The 17,343-nt window shown below is 38.9% G+C and overlaps 1 protein-coding gene across 1 annotated transcript; it reads right to left on the reverse strand.

Moving 5' to 3' along the window:
* Positions 1 to 4,003: 4,003 nt before the first annotated feature.
* LOC105036902 (protein SUPPRESSOR OF GENE SILENCING 3 homolog) lies at positions 4,004 to 16,984 on the reverse strand. Its single transcript, XM_073243705.1, has 6 exons — positions 16,734 to 16,984; positions 13,543 to 14,638; positions 9,587 to 9,881; positions 5,613 to 5,857; positions 5,109 to 5,242; positions 4,004 to 4,593 (listed from the first exon to the last, which is right to left on the reverse strand). The coding sequence occupies exons 2-6, from the start codon at positions 14,611 to 14,613 to the stop codon at positions 4,374 to 4,376; spliced, it is 1,965 nt and encodes a 654-aa protein (XP_073099806.1). The 5' UTR covers positions 14,614 to 14,638; positions 16,734 to 16,984; the 3' UTR covers positions 4,004 to 4,373.
* Positions 16,985 to 17,343: the final 359 nt, after the last annotated feature.

The following is a 17,343-nucleotide window of genomic DNA, read 5'->3' on the forward strand; positions in this document are numbered from 1 at the left end:
GGTAGTTTCTCTCGCCGTCCTTTCCTCAGACGATGCAGCAGGGAGCACTGTTGGAGCTGACAGTGCCAAGACTGGTTCGAGAACTGATGCCGATGGGGCATCGGGTTTCACGGCCGACGTTGAAATACCGATTGGAGCTGATGCTTGATGCCTCTTTGGCGGTCATGAAGGTCCGACCTCAGATGCTGCCCTCTTCTTGACAGCGTGCTGACGAATGTCGGCATTCGATACTTACATCCTCTGCTGTATGGCTGCAATTACAACGGAGGTCAGTACAATTCAGAAAGTAAAAAGAAAGTCAGAAATAACCGACCAACTATACTATACCTAGACGAGGAACCGAACTAAGGCCGGTGTCATAAAGGGCCTGTTCGGTTATAAGCTCTTTCTATTTCAGAACTGACATATCTTTCAGCCGATGAAAGTCCTCCTAGTCGTCGACCTCTACTCGACTGTTATCGTTGGAATCAGTTCGTGGATCACCCCAACGAGAAGGAAAACCCCAAGGAAGAGAAGAAGAAGCAAAAAAAAACTGATTCTTCCATCCATGAATGGATGATAGAAGATCGATAATAAAGGAAAGACCTTTTCGGAGGTTGAAGAACCACCACCCTCGGGCCTTCAGATGAGGTCAAAGGATGAAGAAAGTCCGAAAAAAAGAAGGACGGGGCATGGTCGGCAACATCCGACACAATAAAGCAAAGCTAATTATCAGTCGGACCGAATTCGATGCCAGCTGAGCCAGACAAAATCTGTAATAATCTAAAATATTTCGCATAAATTTCAAAATCGAAAATCGAAGATCCACCCAAAAATCTTCGACGTAGAAGGTCATCTGGCCCGAAGGTGGGTTATTCACCCCACCATCGGCCCCAGGGACGAAAAGTTGAAATTGCTCCAGGATACAAAACTGCTTTCGGAGCCGTTTAACATTCGATTCCGAAAGTGAAGAGGCCTCCACATCCAGACTCGATTGGGATTCATCGGTCGGATTCTCCGATCGATCTTCCCGAGAAGGAGAAGCCCTAGCCATGAGAATGACTCTGAAGAAGACAGAGACTTTAGAGGAAAGGATTCAAAAGAAAGACGAAGTTGATCTGAAAGTTGGGAGCGATAACCTTGGGTGTTGGGGCAACAATTCGACAGAGTCCCAGCACCAAAAATAGTAAAAACTAAAAATCTGGCTGAAAACGGCCCTTTATATAGGATCCCTCAACGGCCGAGATGAAGGCAGTCAAATCAAAGATCTACCAGATGACGATATGTGACAACATCTGGATCGATTAATGATCGGATGATTCGATGCACCTACCCCAGATTGAGCCACGTCACCCCTATCCGCGTGAATAATTCCGATCCAATAACATTTGGACACGTGGAACAAATCTACTTGTCAGAATCATATCATCCGACGTCGAATCGACTTCCCAAAATGATGCCTGACACTGACAACTGATACCGAATCATCCGATCAGTGTGACAGATAATTGTACCTACCAACATGATAAAATAATCGATCACTCATATCTCAGAGAAAATGGCATCAAAATCGGAGCTCGATGTAACAGAACTCTATTTGTCCAACGTGATAAACTATGTGACAGTTCACACATCGAATCACTTTGGAATTGAGTGGGGGGCAACTGTTGGGGTAAACCGACCGACCCCAACTTTGATCTCCATGACTCCGACTATGCATCGGTCGAACAGACAGCTCCGATTCTTCATTGACCAATCGAACTAATTGCGTTGATTTACTATCGACTGACCAATTAAGATCGGTCGACCGACTGATATTCGACTACCGACTACCGATCAATGACAGACGACTTGATCGTCAGCATAACAGAACTAATAGCCGACGGTCGCTCACAGATTCTACCGATATATGATCGGTCAGTCAACTCAAATATACCATAAACGTCACTAACGGTTATCGGCCGTATATCACGACACGATCAGTGAGAATTAACGATTCACTACATGATTATGGCCCGATGATTTAATGCCATAAAATACGGGATCACGTCTGATGGTTACGAAAATTTCATCTATAAAAGGGGTAAGAGAAACAGGGCTGATAAGCCAACTCTGGATCAAAACTCTGCTATTACTTACATTCAACTCTTGTTCACCAACTTCTCTCTCTGACTTAGGCATTGGAGGGTCCCCATCGGATACAAATTCGATCTACGTGGATGTTGTTTTGTAGATGTTTGTTTCTGATGACAGATGATGGGGAGTTGGCCGCAACAGTGCCAAACCCTTGGATTTAGAATTATAAATAGTTTCTCATCTGTGCCGAACCCCTGCCCGAGTTTAAAATAAAAGAAAGATTGTCATTTCATTGCTTATCACTGTTTGAACAAATCCTGGTAAACGGACTGCAGAGACTAGTTAAAAGTAGGGCCACAATTTTTTGTTTGCAGATAACCTCCTATATTTGTCTCACGTAGTTTCTCACAAGACTCGGTGGCCGAGTTTTAACTACTCTGCATGAGACCTGCAGGGGCTAGTTAAAACTACAGATGTGAATTCCGTCCTCCAATCCAACTCTTTTTATTGACTATCTACATGCTCTTTTATTCACTACACTTTCATCATTTCTTGGCACTTAACCAGAAGGGTAACAAAATAGTACGGTGTCTTATTTCTTTCTTAATGCAAAATCCATAACTTAGCACAAGTTGCACCCTTAATATTTTGCTAATATACCTTTCGATATTTACATTTCAATCCATAAGTTTCCGTTTTCCATTTGTCTTTCTGTCTTTCTTTCTATGGAACAAGCTATGCAGCTTAAAGACATGCAAAACAAGGTTTCCATTGGATGAAGTTTTGAGGAAAACTCGAGAACTTGAATAACACTCTGCCAAAGAATTTGTAGAGGCCTTGTTAGAAAGGGTTCAAGTCATAGATCGATAAAAGATTTTAATGAGATTGAAGTTGGACCGATGGCATATACATTCGGGGTAAAAAAAATATGTTTATCTAATCCTCGACTTGTGCTGAGTTGATGTGGAGACCTATAGAAGCATCTTTTATAATGAAGTTAGAATGACCCAGGAGTATGAACCACTGTTATGTCTATTTATGAGCAGAACTGTAAATAAAATTTAATTCCTTGTGCGATAGATCTATTGCCCTCTTTTCCTTATGAAATACTTATCAATTTTCACAATCTGAAGCTTGAACCATACCTAAAAGTTTGACCTAAAAAATGGCAGAAAATGATTTTACTGCCTTCACCGCCCAATTCAATAAAAATTTCTGATTGAGGTGGCGCCTCATAATCAGTGGAATTATCATGTCACATCTAACTTTCTCACTTATGCCCCAATATAATAATTTAGGTAGCTGGTTACAATAGACGCGGCTTCTAGTTGACAGAGAATCCAAAATCGGACCACCTCCATCTTGGTCTAATGACAAGTCGATCTTATTGCTTCCTGGAGCATTCATCAACCAAAGATGAACTTGTCACTTCGAAGAAAAGTTTAGACATGGTGACATCCTCCTATCCAGCAGTTACTCAAGTTGGCTTGGAATAGTCAGATTTTGAACTAGCCAATTGGGGCACGTATTAAATTGAAGTATGACTTGAAAATGCACATAGCGTTTTGTTACCAATTTCAGTTTATTGCTTGCTTTGGCTTTCAATCAGATGTCAATGACAAACACAAGACGGTGGTAAATGTTAGCTTGCCACATAACCCTCACAAGAAAGTTATAACCTAAAAGACTAGTTACGACAGGGCAAACCAGTTAACAAATCGGCATATACTCATAGCAACTTACCGGCTGTGAAACATGGCGTAGGCTTCAGAAAATGCATTCCTTAATGAAATTCACAAAGGCAAGCAAAATGCCCAACCACCTTAAAATTACTACAAAAGGTTACCCGCTCCCAACTGGAGTGATCACCATCACCCTGCAAAGTACTCATTTGGAGCTCTCACCTCGGCATGTAAAGCATTGCACAAGTCCAAATCACACAGGAGGCTACTCTAAAATTCATAAGATTGCTAGCAAGGCAGGATCACCGGCAAAACAGAGCAGTGATGCACCATTATTACACTGCAGGGTGTAGGAAAAGGTTCAAAAATAGCCAAAAGCCCCTCTGGCCATACCAACCGACCAAGAAGCGAACAGAACCATTACTTCCATCTAAAACAAGGTTGTCGGCGATTAAATGGCATCCAATATCTCTATGCTAATTTGTATTTCTGTAAAATTCTTAAAAAGTCTCTGACTGCAACTTCCAGTTTTGAGATGTTATGCAGTACAACTTGTACGATTTATTTGGATCAGACATCAAATTTTGGAAAAACAGAAGTTTCCCCTACCAACCTCTCAAATAGGTATCCATTCCTCTAAGAGCTGCTGTTTGAAGCCTCGAAGCTGCTGGAAGCATATTTTTCCATCAACTTTGACAGGGCAGCATCCAATTCTTTTTCCAGCTCCGCTTCCTCTGCAAGATGCTTCTGTCTAAGCTCAACCTTCTTCTTCTCATGCGAACGTAGAAGCTTTTCTCTCTCTGCCTCAAATTCTCTAGCATCCTTCACGTGGTTAAACCTCGCGCTTTCTTCCTTCCTGCTTTTTTTGGTAGAAAAAGTTTCCCAGAACGGAAAAAATAGTGAGCAAAAAGCAGGAAACTAGGTGAAGGGACCAGGGTGATTTGGAATACATATCCATCTGAAACGTAACCAACTCCACAATGGAGACAAGTGCAGCATACATTGTAAACAGGTTAATGCAGGTTCTGGGCATCAAAGACCTAGCCGCTACTTAAACTGGGTACAAATCTATATTCCAGTCATGCTCACTGAAACTAGAGAACATCTAATATATTATACAACCCAAAATAAAAATAAAGACGCACATGCTTCATTAAATCTTACATATTCATGAAACTTTCCTTTTAAAGGATGGAAAATGTGTCATGTAGCAAATGGTCAAGTCCGTGCACATGATCAACAGCATAACACCACAAATTCAAAATATTTATCTAATAATGTTTTCTGATAAATAAAAAAAAAATGTAATAATGGATATTCAAGAATACTAAGCATCTAGCATTTGTCAAAGGTATCCATATCAGGAATTACCTGGTTCTGCGATCTTCATGGGTTGTACTATCAACATCAGATTGCTTTGCCTTGGCGAGTTCCAACTTCTCATCCTCTGCTGCCTTGTGAACTTTGTCCATCTGCTCCGTGAAAAATCGCTCTTGGTAATCCATCTAATAGACCACAATCCACAAAAAAAAAAAAAAGAGCAGAATCAATCAGTCTCAAACACTATATTAGCTGGTCAGAGAAACAAACTACAGAGTTCACATAAATTCTTTTTTCCACCAAGGCAACTATTAGTTCCCAAGAAAGTAATAAAAAAACTCAACAAGTTGCTGTACCTTGAATACTGACAAACTAGACTTCTATAAAGCACCAAGCATTCACATTTATACTTATCTCAATACCATAAAAAATAACTTAAATTAAAAGACCAACAGTGTCAGATAGAAAATATGGGAGATGTCCAACTAGGACAATCTCTTTAACAATGCAGAAGTACTACCATTCCTCAATGCTACTCTCATTAAACCAGCTTACCTCTTCTTTGTTCTCTTCATGTTGGATCTTGGTTCTGAGCCTCACGATCCTGTTTTCTTCCATGGTTTCACGCAGTTTCTGGCTCACCACCCCAAATGTTTCTTCAAGAACCTTTGACCGCTGCTCCTGTTTGACAACCTTGTTCTTCAGCCAGATCAACTGCTGATTATCTTCACTCATCTGCTTCATAGGGATTACAACCATTTCTTGATATGACCTCACATCATATCTCAGCCGGGATTTTCCTAGAAATTTTCAACAAATGTCAGAACTGGCAAATCTTTTGATTCTCTATAATCAATTAAGAGATAAATATGCACATATATACATTATATCAGAACCATGAACAGTATCGAAATATATATCAAGCCATGAAAACTAATCAATCACGAGTGACAAATTATCAAGAACATCAAATTTTATTGCTTAAATTCAGAACAACCAGGATAAACACTACACAGGGAACTATTAAATATTAATTTGATCGAATATAAAGGACAGTGATCAAATAAAAAACAAATGAGAAGTATGCAAACACAGATAAACACATAACAAGGGAGACTAATAATATGATAAAGTACAACTGAGATGTAGTGGAAATATATGGAACAAGCATATGCATTCCACAAGAAATTGATGAGATTATCGACTGCAGGGACCAAAACAATCAAGTGAAGGGACGCATTTAGATTTAGTTATATATATATATATATATATATATATATATATATATATATATATATATATATATATAACTATTATTAGTTATATGATGAGGTCATTTCTTCTCATAACAATTAAATCTAATTTTCGCACAAAACAATGTCAAGTTACATTAGAGGAAAATGTAAATGAAAGAACCTAATAACAAATGCAATAAAGCTAGTATTAAACAAGAATGATGGACAGATAAGTGACTCAGGCTAACTGAGATACAATCCAATGTGCTGTTCAATCTAATGTAACACAAAATAATAATATTTTGAAGGTGTTGTAGAGTTCTGATCAAAGCATGGTTTCTAAAGGCATTTTGGAAGATTGTTACGAGTTCAAACATGGCAATTCACAATAAAATCTGCACATGGCAAAGCAAAAGGTCTAAAAGAAGGGAGTAACAGAAGATAAAAATATATAAAAATGCAAGGAAAAGAGAATACCAAATCTTTTAAACCCACTTTCGGAGCCATGATGTGTGACTGGCATTCATTCTATTCAAAGAATATCAGTTCCAGAACCAAACAAGAGATTTTCACCTCATATAGCTTGCCCTTCTGTGCATGGTACCAAGAGGAATAATATATGCAATCAAAACACAACCATGTAAACCTTGTTTGGCACCTTATATTAGTGTAAAGACAACTTTCTTAATCAAAAGATAATCTACCTAAAGGGTTCCTAAGTTCAAGAAAGGGAGGAGCTTCGTATTCACTCATGTTTTCCTCAAGTCAAGAGCAAGAAAGAGACGACAGAGAAAAGAGCGGGAGTGAGGGAGGTCATGGTTCAAATTAATCCACTCTCTGAACTCTCTCTCTCTCCACACCTCATGCATATCGACATAAAACAAAAATGAGCAGACCCATATTTGGGCCCCTTTCATGCTTCAAATTGTGATAACCCATGCTCCTAACTACACAATCAAAAATTTGCTAATTGCAAAACTTTGTCAGATCATCATAAAAGAAGTTGCATCTTTGGCAAAGCTGATATTAGAGGTTGGATAGACCAGCTCAGTTCAAGTTGTGTTTGAGGCAAGGATACGCCACCATATTGGCCATCTTGAATCCACCCTGCCAAATAAGGGCCTGTCTGGCAAGAACCTGCCGGAACCAACAGGATCTGGTAGGACAGGCTGGAGGGAATGAAGGAAATGAGAGAACGGAAGAGGGGAAGAGAAGAACGCACAAAGAGATCATAGGGCCCGATCCCCTCTAGGTGGAAAGGAAGACCTTGAGAGGTCTTTATTTTCATCCCGCTGGGATTGGTCCCCTTGGTTCTCCTGCACTTTCCCTCTCTCATGCATTCTCCCATCTTCACTCCAGCCAATCCTACAGGATCCCACCAGATCCGGCTGGTTGTTACCAACGGACCCTAAGTAGGTTAGACAGTCAAACCCTAACTAACCTGTTTATTGCCCAGGTGAGGTGATCCTTTCCCAACTGTTTAACCTGTTTAAAAACAAGTCATGGCCAACCAAATAACCCAACATGAACCCAACAAGGCCATTTTATAACAAAACAAACCAACCCTTGAAGAAAGATATATTAGATGTCACTCACCTGATCTCGCCACCTTTGCATGACTCTAGGATGGAAGCTACACCAAACAAACCACCTGATAGAGGAAGAGGCCCATCACATGTCACATTGTGCTCTCCCTCACTAACTAGCTCCATTTCCAATCAAAACCTAGCCTTAAATACTCTTTGTGCTCGAAAGAAAGGCAATGAAATGATGGCACCACTCCCAGAATTTTTGTCTAAGTAAGACGGCCACTATTGACACAACTCCACCTCTGGCAATGGATCAGAAGAGACAAGGGATAGCAGAAATGGAGGCAGAGACAAGGGTAAGGATCCAGAAGAGATGCTACCAAAGAGGAGCAAACCTTGAAATTCTTCGATGTCATGAAAGCAAGCATATGGGGAGGTTAAATACATCATGAGCATAGAGATCAAATGACGTTTGTTAATTATCAAGCCTCTTGAGGTATGTGCAGCCCAATGCATGACTGCACGAGGCTCTCGCCATTGCGACATTTGGGGAGGGAGAAATGTACACAGCCTTATCTCCACATATCACAAATGGTTTCTGTATTTCGAACATGTGACCTCCAGGTCACAAAAGAGCAAACTTACGAGGTCCCTTGAGGCACAACAAGAAAACAAGGATGAGAGATGTGGATTTCAAAGGTTAGAACCATGGAAAGTCATGGTTTCATGTTTCATCATATTATATCATGGACATAAGGAGTTTGTATGCTTTTCCATATATACCATCATCAACTACAAGCTATAAGGGTTTGTGTCCAAACCTAAAATCTACCCATTTAATTTACATGTTAGTCAGACCAACACATCTAGAACTTGAACCATGATTTAACCTGATGCAAGCCTGCCAAATAAGTCTCATATTTGCAGGCCACGTCACTGATGTCACTAGCAATTGCCATCCCACAAACTGTTATGATGCAAATATAGTGAACAGGTAATGTGCCCAAGAAAGAGAACACCTTTGTTCTAGACAAAGCATTATAATGACAACTGCAACATACACAAGTGAGTTATGCTACCTTTATCAAAGTAGATAAGGTTTAAGAAAACTGCAGTTCATAAGACCAATACTTGTAATGAAGGAGACAAAGTCAAAAAAGGTTTTAGTCAAACTAGGAAAAATGGAAAGAATGATTACATCGCATGCGGATAGTCCTCTCTCTAAAAAAACAAATAACAAACCAAAAATGAAAAAAAGGTGAAAGCTTCCCCCTGAAGGTATCGTATAAGGATAGAAAACCTAGAGCCTTCAAGTCTCCCCTCTCTCAGTCAACAAAAAGGACATTTATTACTCACCTACAAGTTGCATTATCAAAATATAGTCAAAGTTTCTAGGATTAGAGAATATAGGTTAATTTCAGCAAATTACTAAAAGTAGAAATGCACGTATAACTACAAAGCATAGATTCCACTATACACTATTATACTCCATTCCAGTGAAGTGCGATTGGTATTCAAGGCTAGGGCCCAATTGTCTGTAAAAAATTGATATTGTTCTGACTACTAAGAAAAGTCAAATATTGGGACAATCATAAAGAGTGCAGCTTGCGTGCAACATGCAATCATCAACATGTGACATGCATACAATCTGTCGTAATAACAATTGTGGTTTCTATATAAAATCTCATCTGATCGCATAAAAATAACCCTCAGGACCATATAACATGCTACAACCCAAATAACAGATCTAAATCGAGAAACATACCTTGACAATGCTGGTTGAATATTTCCATGTCTTCTTTGTTTGCCAAGTAACCATATAATTGACGTTTACCACCTGGATAAAATAGCACCCGACGACGTTCCCAAGACTCCCTATCAGTTCCTTGCTCTGCAAAATGCTTGTGCAGACGTTCAGCCTCCAAGTAGCCCATTGCAGTAGCTTCAAAAATTAGAACACTCATACCACGATGCCCATGAGGACCATAGGAATGGCGTGCTTTTACTGCAGCGTAGGTGTTGAAATATTCAAGAAGCTCTTGGTTTCCCATGCCAATCCACTGCAGTTTTCATTAGATACAAAACCATGAACAAAAAGAAGAAGAAGAAGAAGAAGAACAGTAGTGCATAAAAGAAATGGATGCAAAATCAAATCATATGATGGCATGCAAGTATGCAACTTATACAAGACTAAATTGCAGAATTAGGGTTGTCACGTGATGATGGTAACTTAATGAAAAGGGAAAGGATGGAAGGGCGTGAGATGATAATGTACATGGTGTTTTATGTTTCAACAAAACATAGCAGGTGCTACCGCCCACTATTTACTATTAATGATTCACCCCTCTTCCTTCAATCAGTTAAACATGACAGATGCTACAACAGTAACACAATTACAGGATCAATGATTCAGTTATGCAGCATGAAAAGTGATATTTTGTCAGTCAATATATTTTAAGTGGGAACTATTAATGACATAAACAGGAGAAAAAGATGCAAGCCAAAGAACAGGCATGATATGACACCAGAGTTAAAGACTTGCAAGCATTATATCCAGTCTGTTGTTCTCACTTCACTGTCAATTCACAGCGGATAATAAAAAAAATACATAAGTAGAATGAGTTAAATATCACTATAAAGCCATTTATCTACACATCACTGTTAAGAAAGGGAAATCAGCTTATTTACTCCTCCCAGAAAATCTGGATTCTACTAATTTGCACATACCTTTAAAAGGTTATATGGGTGCAACTAGATCACTTTTACAGTTTTACCAGCACTAGATATTCTTTTTAGGGCATAACATGATCAAAATCTTCCCCCTTTTAAGCAGAAGATGCTGATAAGACCAAAGTTTGTCTCAATACCAGACCCCAAACCAATACCATCCTATTACAGTGTCACTACACAGTTTGGTATAGTACGACAGTATTGGTACAGTATATGGTATGGTACATCCCGTATCGGATGGTATAGGTGATACGGCAAACACTGATAAGCACTAATACAATAACAGATTGGAGAGAGAAGTTCTGTCAGTAGGAAGAACCTAAGGTATTTTACATTTTCTCAGAAGGACTAGAACAAAAGAATGAAAGTTAGAAGTTAATTCTTTCTCATCGAAGATCAACAACATTGAGTCGACATAAATTTGACTTAAAAACAAGTTATCCTGTAGTTGTTTATTCCTCTAAATAAAGAGTTTGAAATAGTTCTTTGTTGAATCATCAGTAAAAACTAAGAATTCATTTCAACGATGCAAAACTTTAAAACCACTTTTACACCACTAAATAATATCTTAAAAGTCTTTTGCATGCTCATTTCAACAATGCAAATTTTAAAATCCTGTTTTGCAACATCAAACAATATCTTAAAATCTTAATTGCACGTATAAGGCCACATTGCAACTGCTGGTCGTTATTATTAGAAATCAATTCTTAAAGATATTTCCTTCATTGTGTGTAAGCTTAGTCAAGATAGGTTAATTTTGTAAAATCTCTAACATTAGGATCAAATGTTTTTAGCCACACACACAACTAGGAATCTAGACTTTGTTGTTGCAATTTCAGCTGAAGCAACATATTGTAAACTACCAAAGCCCAGGGTGCAACACCATTTAAAAATGATAATTACTACTGGAACTGATCTGCAACCTCATAACCCAAAAGCTCAAGCAAGACCCATAAATCTAATTTTCTATATCTTTACATAATTAATGATTCTAACCAATCCTTACCGATAATTTTAACTTGCTATAACCTATGCCCACCACATGCTCATGTTCAATTAGCTAAACAAACTGATATCGACGAATTTGTCATGCTTGCAATAATCCAAACTCTGATATCTGATATTCATTTGACTCACTATTAATCTGGCCGCCAGCAGGCATGCTAATTAAGCCTAGATAAATTAAACTTAAACAGACAACAATCTTCATCGCAGGTAGATTTTTAATCATTAGTAACAAATAAAATTCTATCTTGAATAACAGATCCCAAACCCTAGTGATGTCAAGGATTTTACAACTAGTCAATAAGAAGATACCCATTCCAACTTGTTCCTCTCCCAGAGCTTGCTTCACAGATCCAAAAGTAATCCTTAAACACATTAACAAAAATCAATCACCACAAGTGGAGGCATCTAGACGTTTCAAATCAACCCTAACAAAAACACCCATTTTTAATTATCCATTTTTTGTATAACACAATGAAGTGATAATGGTTAACAGCTTTAGAATATCAATCAACCACCAATTTGATGATGGGGGCTAATGTTCTTACATCACCACCCCACTCAGGTTCCATGAAATTGTGAACCCTAAACACATCAGAGAAATCGTAATTCCACTCACAGCTAGACAAATTTTATCACAAAACACTATATCATTCAAAGGTGACTGTCACTGTAGGCATCCTCTTAAATAGACACAGGTAGTTCAGATATCAAACAACACCCCCCCCCAACAAAAAATAAAATAAAATAAAATAAAAACAGGAGCATTAAAAAGGAACTCATGTAGAGATAGCATACAGTAATTAAATCCTCATCATTTTCCCATGTGTATCAATAATGCCAGCAAATATATAATTGGGATACCATTACATGAACCAAATTAGAATGTAACTATGCAAGAACTGCAGCATTAGGTTCATGCAAATTATGAGTATAATAAGAGTACCTCCCTTGAAAGACTTGCACATACTGTCTGACAACATCTAGAACTGAAAAAATGGACAAAATCTTATCTATATAGCATATAAAACAGATTATGAGTAAAACATGGAGCAAATAATACAAGCCTTAACTTGGCTAGATCGCCTACACCAACAAACTTCATATTACTGTTGTAGGAAATAGCTCAAGTATCTTTTTCCACAGTTTGATGGAGTAAGCAATACCATTAATAAAATCACACACATTGTTCCAAGCAGGTTCAACACTAAAAAGAATGTCTTAACCAGAATTGCAAAATAATCCTCATTACAAAGACATGTAAAGATTAAAAAAAAAAATTAAAAGGAGAAAACAAGCTTATATTTTATAAATACAAAAACATCACGAATGGTACCACTTCAAAAGTTTTTCAGGATAGTCTAGGACAAAAAAGGCAGGCTAATGCATGAGGCTTCCCCTATTGCAAGGTCTGGCGAGAGTCAAACATAAACATCTTTACCCCCTAGTGCTGAAAGGATTGTTCCATGTTTTGAACCCATAACCTCCAACTCACAATGGTACAACCTTTATGTTGCGCCAAGGATCCCCATCCAGGATCATATCAGACAACAAAACAAAATTTTCCAAAAACATTGGACAGCACCATACAAGGAACAATGAAAGAGAAAACATCATGAACAGCAGCATTATAACAGTTATTCAGTATAATCACTAACAAGACAACAAAATTTTGCAACAGCTTAGCAAACCAGCACACAAGCAATGGATGTTTGCACTGCATGCAGGCAGGCATGCTCATTAGAAAAACAAAAAGAAAAACTGCAACAAATTTAAGTTTGTGAGTCCATCCAATATATATAATGAGTGCATATTTCATTAAAAGAAAATACATCAAATCATTTTCTGAACCCTAGATTTATGCTTGACTGAACTTTGCATATTTGGAACTTGTAATCAAATAACAAGCAGTGGTCCAGTAACCAGCAAAACAATCCTCCATAAATGATGGAATGATGAGAAAAAGATGAAATGAAGCAACAGTACCTTTTCATTCTCATCTTTTTCAAGTAACGTATTCATAATAACAACCATTGGAGGCCATACTATCATATAATCAGTAGTAGTCTCGCGAAGACCCTTCCATTTGCCAAATGCTTCCCCAGCAGGTACTACTGATGTCCCTTTCCGACGAAGTTCTTCTTCCAGAAGTGCAGCAAAATCTCTGTGAAGCTTAACCCTAGTGGCTCCTTTTGTTTTTGCATGAGTCATCAATGGTTGCAAACCTTTGTACCACTCAATGGCGCCGGGACCATTATGGCATGCTGGACAATGCCACTGTCTTGTTTGTTCATTTACCTCTTGGATTGACAGTTTATCCAAGTCTTCGAAAAATCCCTTGAACCACCGATTCTTCTTTCGAGTCTCATGGCTCTTTTGACTCTCATCAGAATCATAGTCATCACAGAAATCATCATCGGTATCTTCAACTAACTCATCATCATCTGAACCATCATCAACTTGTTGGGGTGCATTTTCTGTTTCAGAATCATATCTGCCAACAGTTCCATCCTGAAGAGCTTCTTCTTTCTTGGGTTGAGAGCCAGATGAACCACCTCTTGCAGCCCATTGCCAACCATGTTGCAGTGGTGGAGGTACAACTGGAGGTGGTGCCATGTACTGTGACTCCCAACCCCTATTTGATGGTTGTGGCTTTGAATTACCTCTGCCCACAGCCCTACGAGAATCAGTGCCTTGGCCCCAACTATTTCCAGAAGTCCTTCCAGTTCCACCATTTGTCCCCCATCCTTGCCTTGGAAAACCCTCTGACCCACCCCAAGTTTTGGGAGCACTATTTGAAGATCCCCATGGTTTTGCAGCAGTACCTGCACCTGCACCTGCACCAGCACCAGCTCGATTCTTGGACTTCCTTGCGACCTCCCATCCACCCTCTTGAGCATCCATGCTGATATCTGCCATGTCCCGGCTCAACTGATCAAATTTTGGGCTGCCTTTGCCATAAGTAGACTCTTCAATTCCTTTTCCCTTTGGTGATGGATTACCACCACCACCACCAGCAGCAGCAAAGGTCTTGCCTCCACCCTTTCTTGAATTCATTGAGTCAGAAATTGCAGTCTAGGTCCTGCAACATTGTTTTTGGTAAGGCCTCATGCACCTTCTACACCATTATTAGTCATGTCGCACGCCATCAGTTACAGCAGGAAAGTAAGTGACGTACCATACTTATAACATGGACCAAACTTGTTAACATATATCATGGCAAGAGAAACTAAAAATCTATTCCACCTACTCAGAGGCCATGGTATGCTTCCGAACTTTAATATGGAATGCAGATAAAGCAACTTGACACATGTAAAGGCAGATATTTTGATTCTTATTGCACAAATTTAGAATAATAATAAATCATTTAGGAGGAAATCTTTGTCCATGAATAACAGACTGAGTTGGAGATCTAGCATCCCTGGGTAATAATTTTATTCCTCTACACAGCTACATTATCAACCAGAAGTCTAAAGCTGAAATGTTATCCTTATATAGAATGCCAAAAATTACCTTATTTCAACAAACAAGCAGACTAAAAATCAATCCACAGGCAAAGCATTAGCAGTAAATTTCACTCCTTCTGTACAAGAACAAAAGGTACAAAGCAAACAAACAAACATATTCACAAGTGCTGAGACCTACTCCCCAGCTTGCAAATTTCATTCAAAAGAACAAGTGATCTAAACATTGCCACTACATTTGAAATCTAGATCTACTCATCATGCAAAATTGCATTCACAAAACCTAATCCCAACTAGATAAATAAAGTACCATAACCACAATCAGAAAACCAAGCCAAAAGGGAAACAAGCACATAGATATAATTAATTTTTGCAACATATAATTCAAAATTGAATACTTCTTATATATCTCAATTTAACTAAATCACTCTATTGAGCTAACAAGCGAAGATATCTGACAAACTCTTTATTTGACATGTTAAACAAATTAAAATAAGTTTCAAAAGTAGTATCTCTTTCTCTTAGTGGGGGAGTCAAAACCATTACAGATGCCAAATTTAGCCCATCCCAAGTTTTCGGATCTTGACCTGACAATGATCTAGACATGATATTTTCTTATTTGAAAGGAGGAAAAAGAAAAGAAACACAAAGCAACATTTGAGTGATAGTATTATCATATTCATACGATAAGGGTGAAGTTCACGGAAGAAAAGACTTTAACCAAAGCAACATTTGAGTGATAGTATTATCATATTCATACGATAAGGTTGAAGTTCATGGAAGAAAAGACTTTAACCTTCGTCCCCGAAACATGGAAAGAAAATAATATGCATAATGATAAAGGCAATGCAGCAAAGCAGAACAATTTCTCATAAACCTAGAGCCAAGGCATTCCCAGAATAAATGAAAGTTGACCAGGAAAAAAATCGATAAACAACAACTAACACTATAAAACAGAACCAAAATAACTGCACTACAAGCTAAGAAAACTCATAAAACCATAGTATATTAGCAAGACAGAAAATCTGCAATACTCTATATACTACCAGAAATTTTATCCTCAGGAACCAGCGAAAATTAGATAACTTATAGACAAAAAATAAATCGATAGTGCCCATAAATCGACCAAACCGTAGTCATGGTGCTGGGTTGGTTGCTTAAAAAGCTAAAGCAAGAAACGAGAGAAATCAAAGAGTCCATTCTTAAAAGAAATACACCAACATCTCATTTCATCTATACAGAGAGATAAAGAGAGCTCACGCAAACCTGATAACCAACCTGCACGAAACGACTAACGGAAGAAAGAGACCTCGAGACACAGAAGTGGAGAAAGCTGGGCAGCGTTCAGATTAGCAATATTTGCGCGAAAATAAAAGAAATTCAGATTGAATAGAGTAAAAGCGATTTCTTGAAAGAAGCGACAAAGATCTAAAATTTTAAAAAAAGAAAAAAAGGAAATCCAACAGACGCAGAGATATAAATCTATCGGAGATACCAAAACCATCCTGTCTCCTAAAAACTTCTTGAAATTGGAAAAAAAAAAAAAAGGCCAAAAAATGCGGGAAAAATCAATCAAAATGAAAAAGCGACGCCAAGAACTATCCACGTCCACTCACGCAGAGAAATCTTACATGGAAAGAAAATGCAAGAAAAACCGATAAAAATTCCAGCGATTTCAGGAACCATCTAGCTATACAGAGCAGAAAATATCACCTCCTCTCGGACGAAAGCTGGAAAACCGCCGGAAACAGGAATTACCCGCCGGAAAATGCGTCACGGCCGACAGAAACCAACGCGCGGCGCCGATCGTCGGAATGCCGACCGATAAGACGAGAAAGCGCGGCCGAGTCTCAATGGAGAAAGAGAGAGATCTCCCCGCCGGATCCCCTCTCGCCGGGGAGCGCGTCGACGATGGGCAGTTGCTTCCACTGGAAGGAGAACAAGAAAAAGTGTCAAAATGGACCGACCGGGGGGTGGGGGCGGAGATCCGGGCGCTTTTAAATGCAAGAAAGATGAGTCCGGACTCCAAATAAATTAAACCGGGTTTATTCCAACGGACAAATCCGGGCGGATCGCTCGTACACCGTACCGGGGCCGAACTCCCATTTCCTAAACGATGTGAGTCCACGATTCGAAACGAGCTTGTATCGTTCATCTTGACCGTCCAATCGTTGGGTCACCCACCGATTCCACGGTCCAGATCTGGTGAACGTTGGAGGCGGAGAAGAACCCTCCGGTTTATCATATATCTACGCGTGTTTGGGATTTTCGCCGCCTTTTTCCCGGAAAAGGGAAGGAATTTGAAGTTGCGGTGAGAGGAGAG

Source organism: Elaeis guineensis, chromosome 9 (genome assembly GCF_000442705.2).
Source record: "Elaeis guineensis isolate ETL-2024a chromosome 9, EG11, whole genome shotgun sequence".
NCBI lineage: Eukaryota > Viridiplantae > Streptophyta > Magnoliopsida > Arecales > Arecaceae > Elaeis > Elaeis guineensis.

Coding starts and splice junctions, on each gene's coding strand:
- LOC105036902 (XM_073243705.1), bottom strand. CDS start 14,613: ATGAATTCAAGAAAGGGTGGAGGCAAGACCTTTGCTGCTGCTGGTGGT. Junction 5,858..9,586: donor ATTCAACCAGCATTGTCAAG/GTATGTTTCTCG, acceptor GAAAATTTCTAG/GAAAATCCCGGCTGAGATAT. Junction 4,594..5,108: donor CATGAAGATCGCAGAACCAG/GTAATTCCTGAT, acceptor CAAAAAAAGCAG/GAAGGAAGAAAGCGCGAGGT.